Source organism: Cydia strobilella, chromosome 5 (assembly GCF_947568885.1).
Source record: "Cydia strobilella chromosome 5, ilCydStro3.1, whole genome shotgun sequence".
In the NCBI taxonomy this organism is placed as follows: domain Eukaryota; kingdom Metazoa; phylum Arthropoda; class Insecta; order Lepidoptera; family Tortricidae; genus Cydia; species Cydia strobilella.
Genome location: NC_086045.1, coordinates 10,483,355 through 10,501,283, shown reverse-complemented (window position 1 = coordinate 10,501,283; position 17,929 = coordinate 10,483,355). Strand labels below are relative to the sequence as shown.

Here is a 17,929-nt window from a genome sequence, read left to right as displayed (position 1 = left end):
AGGCGTTTATTTTTTTAGTAAATTTAATCACACGCGTATGTCCCAGTCGCTTTTTTTTCCAAAGAGTAATATTTCCGAGAACAAGCCCTTCTTACCCTGAGCCGACGGAGCCCCGCTACGCGGGGCTCCTATTTCTGAGCGGTTTGCCCTTCGGGCATATGAAGCTACCTAACGAACCTAACCTACCTATCTATCGACTTAGTGTGACTATCGTGAAAACATTACTCTTTGGGTATAAAAGCGACTGGGACATACGCGTGTGATGTGTGATTAAATTAACTACTGAAAAAATTAACGCCTGGTTAAAAAGCAGAATGGAGAAAAACTCGAATGGAACAAAAGCTATTGGGGAACAAAAATTTTGGGTAGCTAATCTAAACAGTCATTGCGAAGACCGCATAGGGCCGCTTAGGGACCTCATAGCGTAAAGCAGGCGCCCTGTATGTAAGACTTAAATGTTGGGCTTTACCCTAACCTACAGTGAAAAGGTTGTAGGCAACGGAAAAAGGCGCCGCAGGCGCCCTGTACGTAATCTTTACAGTGTAAAAGGCGCCGCAGGCGCCATTTACGTAAGGCGTGCTTTTGATTGACGGACTTCGCTCGACCCTACAGTGTAAAGCCTGTGTGTAAAAGCGCGCTTCGCGCGCTTGAATGTCGGGCTTCGTCCGACCCTACAGTGTGAAGCCTGTGTGAAAGAGCGCGCTTCGCACGCTTGAATGTCGGGTTTCGCCCGACCTTACAGTGTAAAGGGCGCCGCAGGCGCCCTGTATGTAATCTTTACAATATAAAATTTCGCCCCAGGAGCCATGTATAAAAAGCGCGCTTTGCGCGCTTGAATATCAGGCTTTACCCGACCCTATATTGTAAAGCCTGTAGGTAAGAGCGCATTTGAGCTTTCTATGCCTTAATTTTCGCACACGGTGGCCTCAAACAAACGCAGTCGTGATATTCCTGTAAAAATGCCACATTTTAACTCTTTTCCAGCTCCGCGTATTTTATTTTTATAATATTTCAGAAAGATCTATCAAATGAACTCAATTGTATCGAAATCGGTTAATGGACTGATGAGTGATGAGTAATTATTAAATAAACACTGCAAATAGGGGTCATTTTAGCTCCGAATGCGTCATTTCTAGCGCAAAATCAGCGCCATATATGTCAGCAGCACATGCAGTTCCGAGTAATGGCTACTTTCGTTGAGACACTGATGAACCAAAAACCAAAACCATTCATAATATACCGCCACCGCGCCATAACACTTTTTCGTTAATATCGGTTTTCGATCCGAGCCCCTCTATGGATTTTTAAAAACGTGCACCTTACGTTTCACGTTAAAAAAAGTTTGTCAAAAATGACCTTTTTCTCGCATTTTGTAGGTACCTATGTTCTTTTCCAAAATCTGTAAACCCCAAAATTCATTAATTTGAAATTGAGGGAAGGTTTTCTAAGACCATTTTCGCGTAGCAGCACGGGATCTGGTAGCTGCCCTCACTGACCCAAACCAACCTGTATAACTGGCTGATTTTTGAATTTCTAAAAGTATTGAAATGCTTAGTAGTGGAGATATGTTGAAGGGAGCCACACGAAATCAAGCGCACGAAACTAAAAACCGCGCAAGTGCGGGTCGGACTCGCCCACCGAGGGTTCCATACGTTTTAGTAATTGTTGTTATAGCGGCGTCGGCAACAGAAATACATTATTTGTGAAAATTTCAGTTCATTAGATACAGCCTGGTGACAGACAGACGGACAGAGGAGTCTTAGTAATAGGGTCTTTACCCTTTGGGTACGGAACCCTAAAAATCGGCCCGTTTCGACCTGACGATGTCACCACCTGTCGAACAAATTAGGTACTACTTAGTTAGGTCACCTGTGCTAAAGTGACATCTTTGTTAGTTATTATTAATTAACCAACACAAACAGACGTTGAGTAATATATATTTTCTAATTTTTTTATTGAATTTTTCAATAATATTATTGAATAATTGGCTCCATAAACCCGCTCAGACAAACGAATCTATGCTACATAAACCTCAAAATTTATGGTGCAAGAAATCTACTTATTTTAAAAGAAAAACTCGAAATAAAATTGTATGAAATTCGGAAAAAGGAGAGAACCACTTAAAGCTAACTAAATGTATGCCTCTGCCGTTCAAAACACTAGTAAATTAAAATAACAAAAATAAAACATATTTTTTAGGGCTAGTTAAATAAAAGCTTGTAAAAATGAAACGAATACGCTAAGCCTGCGCTTGATCAATTAATTTCAAAATAGAAAAATAAAAAACAAATAAAAAAAAACAATACGAAATTTAACTTTAAGTGTAAAAGACAAAATACAAAAAGTTATGTAGCAGCATACAATTACTGGGGATCGAACCAGGGACCACCCGGTGCAAACGAAAAAAGCGAATGTTTGCAAAACACGCCATGATAGTGCTTACCTAAGCTGACGAAATTCAGCTACTCATTCTCGAGTAAAAACTAAATATCTAAATACCTCCAAAGCCAGCAATACAAACTTTCTGCATTTTTCGACATTTAATCTGTAAACATACCTTAAAAAGAAAATACTGTTATGATATCGATACGACTATTTGTTTAGGCGCGAGCTATTACGACTCCGCCATTTTGAAAAAATTCCAAAAACCGGATCGACAAAAAAATTCTATTTAGTCATAGAATTTGTTCACAAAATTTCACGAGGATCAGTTGAGAATTGCGACCTGTAGAGGAGAACATCCGGACATACAAAAGCAAAATGCGCGAGTCAAACCGTAGACCTTCGCTACGCTTCGGTCAATTATGGAAAAATGTATAACAGACCAGCTTAGTACCTATCTTAGTAAAAATAATGTTCTAACTCCCAGTCAGCACGGTTGATTTATAGGGATAATTATGTTAAAAAGTCAGATGCGTCAAATTAAAAAAGTAGTCAAAAACATGAACTCAAACAAGTCTCCGGGCAGCGACCTCATACGCATGTCTGACATGAAACTCGTCGCAGACAAAATAAGTCCTGTCCTTGCCAGATTAAATAATTTATCCGTAAAACATCATAAATTTCCTAGTAAACTAAAAGAGACTATACTTCGACCGATTTACAAAAAAGGAGATCGTAAATCCTTTTCTAACTATAGACCTATTGCAATATTATCCAGTATTGATAAAATTATGAAAAAATTTATAACTGACCAGCTTAGTACCTATCTTAGTAAAAATAATGTTCTAACTCCCAGTCAACACGGTTTTCAAAAAGGAAAAAAGTACCTCGACTCTATTGTCAAAATTTACAGACGAAATTAATAATTACCTAAATGATAAAAAAATTGTATTAGCCGTATTCTTTGATTTCAAAAAGGCGTTCGATACTTTAGAATCGAATGCCTTATTGAAGGCCATGCACGAGTGCTGAGTGAGCGAGCCGCTGAACCCATAGTTCCGCGACTATCTCACCTCGCGCTCCTACAAGGTCAGGGTCGGGAACTCCTATAGTCGTGAGTGCGCCGTGGAGTATGGGGTGCCTCAAGGCTCGGGCTGTGGTCCTGTCTGCTACTTGATGCACGTTAACAGCTTGTGCGGTGTGCTGCAGCATTGCTCAGCGCACATATTCGCAGACGACCTATGCGCCCTGCGCGCGGGCACTGACCTTGAGGACACTTTCCGTCTAGTTCAGGAAGACATTAACTCGGTCGTCAAGTAGTCTCACGATAATCGGATAGTTCTCAACTCCAATAAAACCAAGTTCTTACTAATTCATTCACCGTACTTACCAATTAAGAATATCCCTTCAAAATTATATGCCCATACTTTCCACTGCTTTCACCTAAACAACTATAACTGTAACTGTAAACCTATAAAATTTATTTTGTGCCATAAAATATCTTAAACATAGAAATTCGTTCTTACAGAACGCATGTGTGATTGCAAACAACAGTGAGCGGATGCCGTGGGCGGGGCGGTTACTTCTTCATCATGCTGTTGACGAGGCCCTTGAAAGCTTCCAGACCCTTTTCGTTGGCTTCCTGGTAACCAGGAGCTGTGGATTTGACGGTCTGGTACCATCTCTTAACGTTAGAGTATTTCTTAAAGTCGATGTCGGTGGCCTCGAAGCTGGAGACGCTGGCGATGAGGCTCAGATCGGCGAGGGTCAGGTTGGGGCCGGCCACATACTTCTGGCCTTCGAGGAATGTGTCCAGGAACTTGAGGGATTCCTCGATCTTTTGTAGCTTGCCCTGGTCAGCGGGCGCGCCGCCGAATATCTGTGGGTAGAAGTAATCAGCGAATCTCTGGTACAGTGTTCCAATGTCGAAGTACAGCCGCTGGTCTACAAGGGCTCGCGCGCGGGGCTCCTCAGGGTAGAGGGTGCTGCCCTTGCCATACTTGTTGGCCAGGTACGACAGAGAGAGTCCGTCGTCCACCAGCGTGGGGACTGTGTGCTGGGGGTTCAGCTTCAGGTATTCAGGCTTGAGCTGTTCTCTCTCTAACCTATACAACAAGTAGAATGTATTACTTACCTTGGAATCAAAGTAGACGAGCACCTCTCCTGGTCATATCATGTTAATTTTATTTATGAAAAACTTAGTTTTATTAGGTAAATTCTTTCACTTAAAATTCAAAGTTCCTAATTAGTACACTTAGATGTCTATACATTTCACTTGTAGATTCAATACTGACAGCTATGGGCTCTATATGGCAGCTATCCTCTTGACAGCTATGGGCTCACAACTAAGACCAATATCGATAAATTAGAAAATATGCAGATCAGAATTTTAAAATTACTTGTTAACCATAAAACTAAACTCAAATGTAAAGGTAACTACAGACTTCTATTCAAAATTTGCAATATTTTACCTGTCAGTTTAAAACATAAATACCTAATAACCATGGCCGGCAGGAGCAGAGGGTGCATTAACACCAGTTAATCACACACACATCACCGGCTAGAGCTTAACTCAGAGGATGCATTAACACCAGTTAATCACACACACATCACAAAGGCTGTGACTTCAGGCAAACTATGGGTTCCTAGAATTAATAACTACTACGGGGATAGAAGTTCTTAGAACCCTTAGGAAAAGAATTCCATACTTACTTAATAGTTTGCCCGAGGCCATAAGATGTGAAAATAAGAAGTCTAAATTTAAATCTATGTTAAAAATACACTACCTCAATATTTTGTAGTAATTGCACTACTATACTATATAATTTAAGTTAAGTACATATGTAACTAGAGACTGATGACCCCACAGTCAAACTTTTTATTGAGTTTTGCGGGGCTATGATTATAGTAAGAATACTTTATTTTATTAAATAAATAATAATAACGGTCAAGTCAAATTAATAACTACTTAGTTAATTCATGTTGCCGACGTAAGTTAGTAGTTAGCAAGTACCGCACGCTTGTGTTTTTGAGTGGCGGCTCTTCTTATTTCTATGTAATCTGCGCGGGCGCATCAATTAAATTGACAGCCATTTTGTATATTGGCAATCTAATAATAAGGAAAAAACAGGTCGTCGTATTGCCTGTTGTTGGGCCAGTCTTTACGAGGTAATATTATGTCAATGAGGAATACTATACAAATAGGTACTATATACCTACTGACGGAACGAGTCCCAATATCTTCTTAGCAACTCTAGCAACGTGGAGTTTAGAGCTCAGTAAGCCTAAGGTCAATTGTTTTTGATTGTTCACTTGTTCAGGATTCCTAATTTCATGAGCACGACAATTTTTTTGTCAGATATCATCTCAAGTAGGACTCAAATCAAAAGACAAACAATGAAGAGCGCAGTTCGTGCGGTTTTTTTCTTAGACCTATACTTACGGCTGTGATTACAATCTCACCAAGCACGGTGAATTGACGGTCCCATCATAAATGGGCTCCGATCACACATATTTGTTACGGTTCTCGAGGTCGTATGACAGTGGTTTAGTGGACTCGTTCCACATCCGCAGCGCCAAAAAGAATACACAGCGAGTAGGTACCTATCCGACCTTGTGCGCTACGTCCATAATGAATACCTAAGTACCTACGCAATGTTCTATTATAAAGTCAACATATGTATTGTTTAAAACCTAGGGTCATGGATATCTTTCTTACATTTATTGGGAAATTATGAATAAGGTGTAAGTTAATTGTTTAGGGAGTTTTGTATTACGGAAGGTTATTGATGCTTACAATAAATCTCTGCTTTGCCTTAAGGTTGACTGATAGAGAATGCTTTTGGCATTAAGTCCACCTTTTGTACGATAAGTTTTTCTTTGGTGCAATAAAGATTAAATAAACAAATACATAAATAAACACAACATACGAGTACATATATTTTGTCGTTAGAAATCAATAATGTTGTAACCTGTAAAATCAAAATTTGCCACTGGAGCAAAAAACTACAGAGAAAAAACAAGAAATAATCGTAACTTATAAACGGTAGAAGAGTTTGACTGCCTTTGGAAAATATATGTAAAAATAATACTATCTTTTATGGCCCAGCGCTGGACCAGCGACATGGCCATGCGATAGTTGAGAGCACCCACTATCGAATGGGCCACGCACGCGTAGATGCGTACGCGCCATCGCTGGCCCACTACCATCCCACTACCTTTGATGTGCGGAAGAAAAACCGACACAGTGGTCATCCCATGGCCAGCCCGCCGCGCCATAAGCCATCCGACACCACTACCCTCTCCACACGCTGTCCCATCTTAGTGGGCCAGTATAATCGCCCATCGTGTAGAGGAGCCATTATATCGATGTAGTATTGAGTAAATCAAACACCAAACTCAGATGAGAACTGGTTTATTAAAAGAGTAGATCTTGTTATGAGACTTAAAAATAATAAGCATGATATTATGTATATGTAATGTAAATAAAGTAAACTTGAGAAGAAACACACTTACTCATTCATTCATTCATTTCAAAAGAGAAAAGGAAAAAAAATAAACAAAAGAGAAGACGTAAGACTGTTTCTTACGTAAGTATTTTGAAGTTTATTTTAACTTTATTTTTAGTATTATCGTTTAATTTAGTTTGTAATTTGTTTATTGTTTAAGTATCTTTAAGTTTTTATATTCTTACTGTAATTTATTTTAGTTAAATAACTGATGAAAGAAAGAGAAGAGATAATAATAATAATATAGATAAAATTAGCGTACCTACATAATACGCTACACACTACATACATACATAGACGTATACAGTCTACAGTCATAGATTTTAAATGAGTACAATTGGTATTCCTAAAACAAAGCATTGATATCAATACCCATTTTGCGAGCTCTGTTACGAGTCAGTGTGGGCTCGTTTGGCTGAGTAGTCTGGGTATTAGTACCTAAGTGTAGGTAGGTACACGGGTTCGGATTCGGAGCCGGTTCGACACCAGGCGCACACTTTTACATCGAGCGGTCTCGAACGTCTCGAAGTTCTCGAACCCTGTCCCGGCGGCGGCTGCGCGGTCAGTGATTCAGTGAGTCAAAGATTAGACGGATTTGTTAAGTTACAGAAATACGCCGTGTGGTTCTCCCGCGCAATTGTTAATGGAAGTCGAAGGTTTAATTACAGGCTGCCCATTCATCATAGTTTGTTAGAACCGGTAAATATGAATTTGCGATGTCATAAGGCACTAATTAAGCAACAAAATAAAACAAAAACAAACTATGACAAACGATGTAGGCATCTTGCAAAATTAAATGTTTGCGATAACGTAATAATAATGGACCACACTAGTATGACTAATAAAATGAGAGGGAAAATTGTAAAAACATGTAGTACTTCTCGGTTATACATAATAAAAAGTCAGAGAGGTATAGAATACCGGCGTAATCGCACATTTAAATAAATGCGAGCCGGTTGGGCCACCGCCACTGACCGCGCAGCCGCCGGGACAGGGTTCGAGTCCGCTCGATGAAAGTGTGCCGACTCAACTGCCGCGCCTGCTCTCGAGCAGGCTCCGAACCCGTGTACGAGCATTACTAGTTACAAAGATAGATATAACTTCATAATAGATGGATACAGTCTAAGGAAAAAACGTGCCTCGAAAATCACGAAAATTTTATTCTCGATCAGATGACGCCACTACCTTTGGCCTACTCTCGTATAGAGGTCGTTGATGGTTTCGTGTGTTACTTAACAATTTTAAGGCATATCAGTGAAAGGACATAGGTCAAATCATATAAAAATAATTAATGCAAATATAAAAAAAAAACATTTATCCATATTTAAATACATTTTATTGTATTTTTATAAATCTTCATTTTTTAGTTTTAAAGGGTGTGGATAGATGGCAGTGAATTTACTGTGGTTACAAAATATACTATGACAGTACCACTCTATCCTATTATATCCTCTTTGCTAGTTACTACCCAGACTACTCAGCCAAACGAGCCCACACTGGTTCGTAACAGAGCTCGCAACAGAGCTCGCAAAATGGGTATTTATATCAATGCTTTATTTTAGGTATACCAATTTACTTGTACTCATTTAAAATAACTTAAATAAGTCTATTGGTATTATGTACGCTAATTTTATCTGTATTATTATTATTCTCTCTTCTATTTTGTTATTTTTTTTCCCTTTTCACTTTTGAAACAGAGAGGAGAGGAATGAGTAATTAACAAGTGTGTTATTCTTAAGTTTACTTTAGTTATATATAAGTACATAAGTTTAGTATGCATGCTTATTATTTTTAAGGGAAAGATGTTGTAGATAGTTCTAAAACAAGATATTTACCGTTATTATTTTAATAAACCAGTTGTCATCTGAGCTCGGTGTTTGATTTACTACATTTGAATGATTTGAACCATAATTTAGCACAAATATAATAAATATCTTCCAATATTTTCGCTAATTAGTCACCAATAACTGTACAACACAGAGCTCAGATTACAACTGGTTTATTAAAATAATAACGGGTGGATATTTTGTCATGGAATTACCTACAACAATCGAACACAGTGATTTTATAAAAATAACGTTATGGCAATCACATTTTAAAGATTTTTTTTACTCGCAACAATGGTGTACTCACAACAAGATAGGTAAAATTTAGAAACCAAATTTCTGTTACTTATGTATGAATACAAAAGCTGAGCATTCTTATATGTTTGTATTCACGTCAACATATCTATTGAAGAAATGAAACTTTCGCTAGACTTAAATTGACCGGGATATAGACCGTGATATGTCAAATGTGTGGAATCCTGTGATTTGTTTGTGTAAAAAACCAGTGATATCCGAATCAAACACGCGTAGTGACACCGTGAGTGTAGTGTGTTTGGACAGACCAACGATTGTGAACGCGACCGGACCAACAAGTGTGAATGCGACCTGGGGTCAGAGTATAGCAAAAGGGGCCCCATTTTAGGACATAGAAATTTTTCATAAAAAAAAAAATTTTTTCTCATTTTTGCAACTTTTTTGATTAGAACTTTAAAGAACACATTAAAATAAGCATCTTTTATTGATTACAATTTTTTGATTAACTTGCCCGTTTAAGAACTACAGCGGTCCAAAGGGGGCGCAACTGGACTTAGAAAATTTACTCAAATGGATTATTCCTAGCCACGGTTGGCAAATGTTTTGTACCTAACTGTCTACAAAATGGGAATTACACTAAATCAGTAGGTAGGTTAGGTTCGTTAGGTAGCTTTAAATGCCCGAAGGGCAAACCGCCCAGAAATAGTTAGAACTAGTTAGCTGGAGTTCGTCGGACTATTTCTTTAAAAAAAATTTACTTCACAACGCAACTAGACGGAGCCCCGCTTCGCGGGGCTCCTATTTCTGGGCGGTTTGCCCTTCGGGCATTTGAAGCTACCTAACGAACCTAACCTACCTACCTATTGATTTAATGTAATTTTGGATTCCCATTTTGTAGCTAGTTACAAAACTTATTTACCAAACAATTCCACTCTGGCCCAATTCGTAACTGGCTACATACAAGGAATTTTATAAAAAAATGATATGATCAAGTTTATAAAAAAACTTCTCTCAATAAAAGAGGCTTATTTTAATGATTACTTGAAAATAAAAAAATAAAAAGGAGCAAAAATGCAAAAAAAAAAATTTTGCTCGTAAATTTTCTAAGTCCTAAAATCGGGCCCCTTTTGCTATACCCCAACCGAATTGTTTTTAACCCTCCACCAACCTCCCGAAAAAAAAAAACTGTAGTCACTTTCCTGCTCGCTCGAAAAGAAAACTTTATATAACCCCTTTTTTATTCTTATCATCCAATCTTTCGATTCCATTAGGTCTCTACGACGCTCCAGTAACTACACATTTAGCATCGCCGGCTCCCTACGTATTAGGTTTTGTCAAAACATCAGAATGTTCGCACTTAAACTATCGTGAGACATATTTCAAAATATTTATCAGTACGGTTTTTACTCACTATTATTTTTAGTCGCTTTTAGCGACATGTTTCGGATTCTTTGGGAATCCATCCTCAGGCACGAGTGTCCGCGGCGGTTGTACGTCGTGCACTGCCCGCGCCGCCCGCCTCGTCGCTCGTTGCGCACGCGCTGATGGGGCGGGGGCGGGGGGCGCGGGGCAGTCCGCAGATGGAGTCGTCAAGTGAAGGTCTGGTAGGGCGGCTGTATCGAACGAAGTCAAGCACACTGCACTCACTACAGTCACTACGGGACTTTCAATCGGGACGGAGGCTGGATGTTGCCACCTGCATGGAAGTAAGTAAGCAAGTAAGTAAGTAAATATTCTTTACTGCAGCGGTCAAGCGGCAAGTGTGTTGTGACGATCGCGGGGACATAGTACACACACATAATCCACCTAGGGTAGGTAGGTTATACATGTATAACCCACCTAGGGTAGGTAGGTTATACATGTGTTGCTGTTTCATAACTTTTCGCGAATTGATTGAATTATCGGTGTTTTCAGGACAAGTAGACTTTTTTCGCAATATCGGAGTTGGCCCCATATCATATGTAAAGTTGTTCAGTACGACCCACACGTTCACTCCTTATAGTGTATGGTCCTGATGAGAGCCGAAGGGTTGGAGAGCCTGCAGGTATGTGTGAAGGCCCCGGCCCCGTCCGTTCTAAATAGCCACTGCAATGACTTCTTTGGAATGCTAAATTGCTAACCAGTAGAAGGCAAGTATAAAGTAAGCGAGGATAAAGTAAATTGCGTTTATTATTTTTATTTTCTCATTCTATTCCTAGAACTAGTTACGCAGCTTCAACTACAGAGTATCCCCGCAAGTTAAAATATTATTTTCTCGTTTACTTTTAACGCGAACTTTATTATTTTCAAGCTCACCTATCGTTAGCCTGTAAGTAATTAAACCTTAGAAATACTTAATTTTAACATAGAGTAACTTATACTAGAGCGGTACTGTCATAGTAAATTTTGTAACCTAAGTAAATTCACTGCCATCTGTCGACACACTTTAAAACTAAAAATGAAGATTTATAAAAATACGATAAAATGTATTTAAATATGGGTAATTGATTTTTTTTATTTGCATTAATTATTTTTATGATTTTGACCCATGTTCTTTCACTGATATGCGTTAAAATTGTTAAATAACAAACGAAACCGTCAACGCCATCTATACGACAGTAGGCCAAAGCTAGTAGCGCCCTCTGAACGAGAATCAAATTTTCTTGATTTTCGAGGCACGTTTTTTCCTTAGACTGTATCCATCTATTACGGAGTTATATCTATCTTTGATATATACATATTTGACGGTGTTTATGCTTACTTATAGCTAACCTACCATTTCGGGTGACATGGTAATATACCTACCTACATATAGGTGTCAGCATTGTACCTAGTAGTAGGGGTAGTAAATGCAAAAATGTGTCTCAAGCGACAATACAAAAGTGCATACTGCTTTGAATATGCAGTTTTCTATGTGGTAATCAACAAACGAGCAGACGAGCCGCCTGATGGGAAGCGATCACCATCTCGTAGCGCGAAGGAATTACGTAACTCATGTCACATTCTCATTATCCGTTTTTTGCTATTAGTAAAATTTAACACTATCGTACAGTTACTTACACATTGGTCAGATTACCTACCTAGTTACCTAATGGGTATAATGCATGTGTATTATGCTACTCCGTGGTATTATGCACTTAGTACTATAACAGAATCTAATTTTACTAATGCTCCTAAATCAATTAACTTGTCAATCTGCAGATTATTTAGAAGAGCATGATTAAATGGATCGATTTTCATTTCATACATTAACTAAATAATCTGCAGATTTACTAGATAATCTGCAGACTAACGACCATGCATAATCAAGTTAGTAGAACAAATTCGCTAATGTGCATAAGGGCCGGAGCGGGTCGAGGCAACCAGTGTTTCGCTCTCTGTATTTTTATTAAGGCGGTTCCCTGAGCCAGAAGGCGAAAAATCTCCTTATATGATCATGTTTTTCTAAGAGGCGTTGATATTCGTAGACGTGGAAAAAATATATGTAGTTCTTGACTATATTATCTTTAATATCATAGCTTCCGATACACGAATTATGACACTTCGCTCGATACAATTAATTCCCAAAGTAACCTCTAACTCGGACTTTTAATCCAACTTTACTCGGTTATTTATTATGTGATACTATAAACAAAAAAAGAAGAAAAAACAATCTTAACTTAAATAGTAATTTCATAGCTTTCGAATTTCGATATTGTAGGGTAACGTTTTTAAAATAAATAAAAATCGACAAAATTCGATCAAAATGGACACTTGGCGCGCATGCTCTTTCCCGTTCTTTCTTGCGAAATGTGACAGAGACAGCGGCAAACCGATGGAACGGCCTTAAGTACCTGCAGCCTATAGATTAACTAGATGAAGTGCTTATAGATACTTAATCGAGCAAGAGTCAGATATTTGCTGAAGTCATATAGTGGTAAAACCTACCTATATTGGTTTCACTTTCTACTACTTAGGTTCTTCTAATACCTACAAGGAGGATTGACCTACCGAAGGCCGCGGGAGTCCACCCTGTAGGGTCGGTCGTAAGACCGGTTTAATAGTAACTATCAGGGATCAGAACCGGTTTTTTGCAAAAACCATCGAAATAACCATATAATTCGAAATATTTTGTACTCGAAATGTAGGACTCAGTTGTGTTTTTAGGTAACGACATCGCATTATTAGATTGCCCAATTAGAAATGAAATAATTAGCAAAGAACGAAAAAATACCGTTTTCTTTCCCATACAAAAAATACCGGTACCCGATCCCTGGTAACTATATGTATAAATATCTAGTTACCTACATAATAGAAAAACCGGCCAAGTGCGAGTCGGACTCGCCCACCAAGGGTTCCGTACTTTTTAGTATTTGTTGTTATAGCGGCAACGGAAATACATCATCTGTGAAAATTTCAACTGTCTAGCTATCACGGTTCATGAGATACAGTCTGCTGACAGACAGACGGACAGACAGACGAACAGCGGAGTCTTAGTAATAGGGTCCCGTTTTTACCCTTTGGGTACGGAACCCTAAAAAGCATGACTAAGGCTTATGTCGTACCTATTGACATAAATATTTATAAGCTATCGTAGCGACTAGCTACAGTCGAAACATGAGTAAGTCGGGGTACATTATCTGACGCTAGTGATGTGTTTGGTACATAATATTTGGCTTCGAGTAGTGATTTACACAATTAATGTGTGAATATCTGGGAGACAACATGGGTGGGAAAACATGTAAAAACTCAAAAATGCGCGTCTTTCCAGAGATAAGAGGTCTTAGCTAGGTAGCTAGATCGATTTTTCGCTCCCGAAAACCGCCATATAGCAAATTTCATCGAAATCATTAGAGCCGTTTCCGAGATCCCCGAAATATATAAATATACAAGAATAAAATTGCTCGTTTAAAGGTATAAGATTTACTTTCACTGAAACTGTAAGTTTCATTATTTGTGGCCTTCCTTATGAGGGTTTCTACTTTTGGAAATATTAAATATTTGTGCCATTTTCAACCAAAAGGGTACTTATTGTCGCTTGTCAGTAAGGCGCTATTTCCATATAGCTTCAATTAGAAATCAACCTTATCGACAAGCGACAATGTCTTTTGGTTGAAAACGTCACATTTTGTAAAAAGGTGAAAAAATGCTCAATTTTTTTTATTGTGTAATCTGTAACCTTAATGCTTAATGTTGGTTTACCTACCTGTTTTTATTTTTGTTATAAGTAAGTTATAAGCCTAGTAATGTCGTCTTAAAGTTTAGCAGAAAAGGTACCTTATGGCGGAGTTATTGAAAATTCCCAAAAAGAGTCAATACGGTAAAATAAGTTTGGTAGGGAACTGTACTACCATTTCAGTTCTGGTCGGGGGGCGCCTAACCAATATTATAACCGTACATCGACGACATTACAAATCCAAGTAGGCTGGTATTATACCAAAGTTACTCTCGTTAAGTATTTCTTAAGTAAAATATTCTTCATTTGGTTCAATTGCGTGCAATAAATTTGCCATTGGATTGCTGAAAAATGCCAATACCCGACGCATTGCCATAGGTAATATCTGAGGTCATCGAACCTCAAAGCCGGCTGTCTTCTTTTCCAACCAGAATATATTATTGATAAGAAACAGACGGTTTATACCATCTTAACCCCAAAATATTATTAGTTTATCCTAACTGTTCCATCATCATCATGCCTCATCATGTAACTTAACCAGAAAAGGTACATTGCTTTTCTTTACATACAAAGTATTGGTATTTTTTAAGATTATTATGACGAGGAATTTATTATATTTGTGGCACTGTTATGTAAATCTATTTAAATTATTAAAAACCAGCTCCTCAAAAAAAATACATTGTTAAATACACAACTTAGGAGGTTGATCTTTTGTGTTATCGATAGCTTATTTATTGCAAATTGCTGGGATGTTCACAACTTTACTATACCCGCCATAAGGTACCTTTAGCCATGGGACGTCACAATTTTATAGTCTTCAACATAATGATAATACAGGATGATTTTGTTACGTCTGTAGGTACCACATTGTCGCTTACAATAAGGACGAAAATTGCTTATATCTATACGAAATACCTGTCAGAGCGTCCTTGTAGCTACCGACAATGTGGTTCCTTTTGCTTGAAAACGACACAAAAAGCTATGTAAATAGGTCACACTGAAAAACTTTTACTATGTATGTATTTTATGGAGACAACCCAGAAAACGCTAAGAATAATCAGCCGTTACATATTTTTGCAAATCATGTTTTCCATGGATAATTTGATTTTTATTTTATTAAAAGTAATATTTGTTGGATATATTAAAATTAAAAAAATCTGCCGGTATATTGTGCGATTACATGTAAATAAAGTAAGCATTTTACGGTACGATGGGCGTTACAAAACTTTTTGATATTGATAACTATGCTTCAAGTAATTTAAGTTAACAATTTTGTAAAATAGGTACTACTGAATTAATTAATTCATATACAAGAGTTAAGTATGCTAAAGGGTAGATTAATTTAACATCGTACTCTTTTCATTATCATAACGAACATTTGTTAAACGCCCCTCTTGTATCTTCAAAAACCAGTAATCGTTATACCAAAGGTTAATGGTAATTCAAATTAATATGGTGGCGGTCATGCTGACTAGACAGTTGACAAAATGCCCTTTGTCCATCGTTAAAGAAAACGCAGTAGGTAATAATTACTTTATTAACAACAGATAAGGAAAATACATTATTTGACCCATTATACTTTATTGCCGTGAAAGATTAAGTTTACTAACTTACCTATAATAATTAAGATAAGATCTAAGAGAACGTCTATTTAAAAAAAGTATTATTTATTATAGTTTATATGCCAATTCAAGGACAAGCAAATCTCAATATCCTAAAGCTAAAGGAAAAGGAGGCACCCCGCCATCACCTGGTCTAGGTACATCCTGTACATCACTGTATGTATTTTTATCGCAAATTATTCACAGTAGGATTTATTAAATCAATGTACCTATACTTGATTTATGGATAAACTCTATACAGTCTATACACACCATGTTTTTTTTTCGTTTATTTCAGGGGTGCATTCCTGAACTTAAATTTAGTAACTATCTCATAGACGCCTGTAACGTTTGGTACCTCGACGACGGCACTGGAGGGTAGGCAAGAGGAGGTCGAACGGGATCTGCATGCGGTCCTTCCACTTTTTCGGGAGTTGGGACTCGAGGTCAACTCCAGTAATAATGAGAGTTTTTTCCCTGTAGCGCCAATTGAATCTTTTGGGATCTCCGACTTTCCCCGCAGCTATACCTGATGCCTTCAAGGTGAGAGAGCAGCTTCTTAGGTCCGCTGGTGAGAGGCTAAAAAAGCTCTCGGCTTGTGAGCCGAGCTTATGGCGCTTACTTTGTTGAGGTCCTGCTTTGCTGTTCCCAAGGTGACGTACTTTCTGCGTACTGTGCCTGCCTGGCTGCACTGCACCCCGGCCACATTGATTCCTTCGACCTTGTGGTAAAGGAATATACTGAGTGTGTGCTTAATTTCGCTTTAGATTTGGGACAATGAACCTTGGCTTCGTTGCATACGAGTACGTAGGGGCGGGCTTGGTATACTGCGCGTGCGGGATGTGTGTCTTCCGGCCTTCCTGGTATCGGCGGCGGGGGTAGTGGACCTTGCCACTAAGATTTTATCCTGTGATGGTGACAAGGCCGTAATACCTTTCGCTTCCGATGCGTTATCGGCCTGGGAGGCTCTCAATCCGGGTGCGCCAGTACCTGCAAAGCCGTTCCTTCAGCGCTTGTGAGACGAAGTTGGCATTAAGCGGCTGTTTGACAGTCTGTTAAATAATACTTCTGGTGCTGATAAAGCCAGGTTGAACGCGGCTTCGGTCCCGGAATCTGGGGCTTGGTTGCACGCCCTCCCCTCCCCGAACTTTGGCACCCTGCTCGACAACGACTCGTTGCGGGTGGCCGTTGCTCACGCTCATCGTCTAGGCTGCGATGTTTGTATGCATCTGCGGGTCTATGGTAGAGAGCAACGGGCACCATGCCTTGAACTGTTGTCGGTGCGCGGGGAGGTTCCCACGGCACCACACGTTAAATGATATTATTCGAAGAGCATTGGTGTCAATCAATGTCCCATGTGTGCTCGAGCCGCCAGGCCTTAGCCGGTCGGATGGCAAAAGGCCGGAAGGTTTGACCCTGGTGCCGTGGGAGAAGGGTAAGTGCCTCTTGTGGGATGCCACCCGCGTCAGTACGTTCGCCGCCACGCTACTTGGCCGCACCGTGCGATCGGCGGGAGCTGCCGCTGAGCAGGCGGCGTCCCTAAAGAGGGACAAAGTACTGGGGGCTAACAAGATACTTGTTTGTTCCCCTTGCCGTGAAGACTTCTGGGTGCTGGTGCGCGGTGGCGCGGCATTGTATTTATATCGGAGCATCGCTTATAATGGCGTAAGCGCCATCGACAATAAGGTCCCTTTTTATAGAAAATACCACAATTAGTCCACTATTGGCATCATAGCTCGAGAATTTTGTTTATCTGGTGTAATCCAAACCCAAAATCCAGATCCAAATCCATGAGGGTTCAAAGAAACGACAAAGCGCTTCGAGAAAAGGTAGGTAGTGCCCTTGCCCTATTGATTTGTTCGTCTTGGCGGGGGCACTACCGTGCCTCCAGATTATTTGAGTGGGGCTCCCATACAACAAACGTGATTTTTTGTCGTTTTTTGCATAATGGTACGGAACCCTACGTGCGCGAGTCCGACTCGCACTTGGCCGGTTTTTTTTCTATCGAGCAAAAGTTGTTTAATCAGGTTTCGAATCTATAAAGTTATAGAGAAAGAAACGTAGATATTATGATGTAAAAAAGCGCTACGATTGTTTAAAAAATCTACTGGCTGTACACAGCACCTTGGCTTCTGTGCATCTCACACATACTTACTATGCTTTAAGCGAGATACACAGAAATTAACAAGTTCAGTAAGATCAATAAAATATTCGATAAAGGGT

At 39.1% G+C, this 17,929-nt stretch overlaps 1 protein-coding gene across 1 annotated transcript; it reads right to left on the bottom strand.

The window, feature by feature from the left end:
• Positions 1–3,955: 3,955 nt before the first annotated feature.
• LOC134741721 (glutathione S-transferase 1-1-like) lies at positions 3,956–16,908 on the bottom strand. Its single transcript, XM_063674614.1, has 2 exons — positions 16,773–16,908; positions 3,956–4,545 (listed from the first exon to the last, which is right to left on the bottom strand). Exons 1-2 carry the CDS (start codon positions 16,906–16,908, stop codon positions 3,962–3,964), a joined length of 720 nt encoding a protein of 239 aa, XP_063530684.1. The 3' UTR covers positions 3,956–3,961.
• Between the last annotated feature and the right edge of the window lie 1,021 nt (positions 16,909–17,929).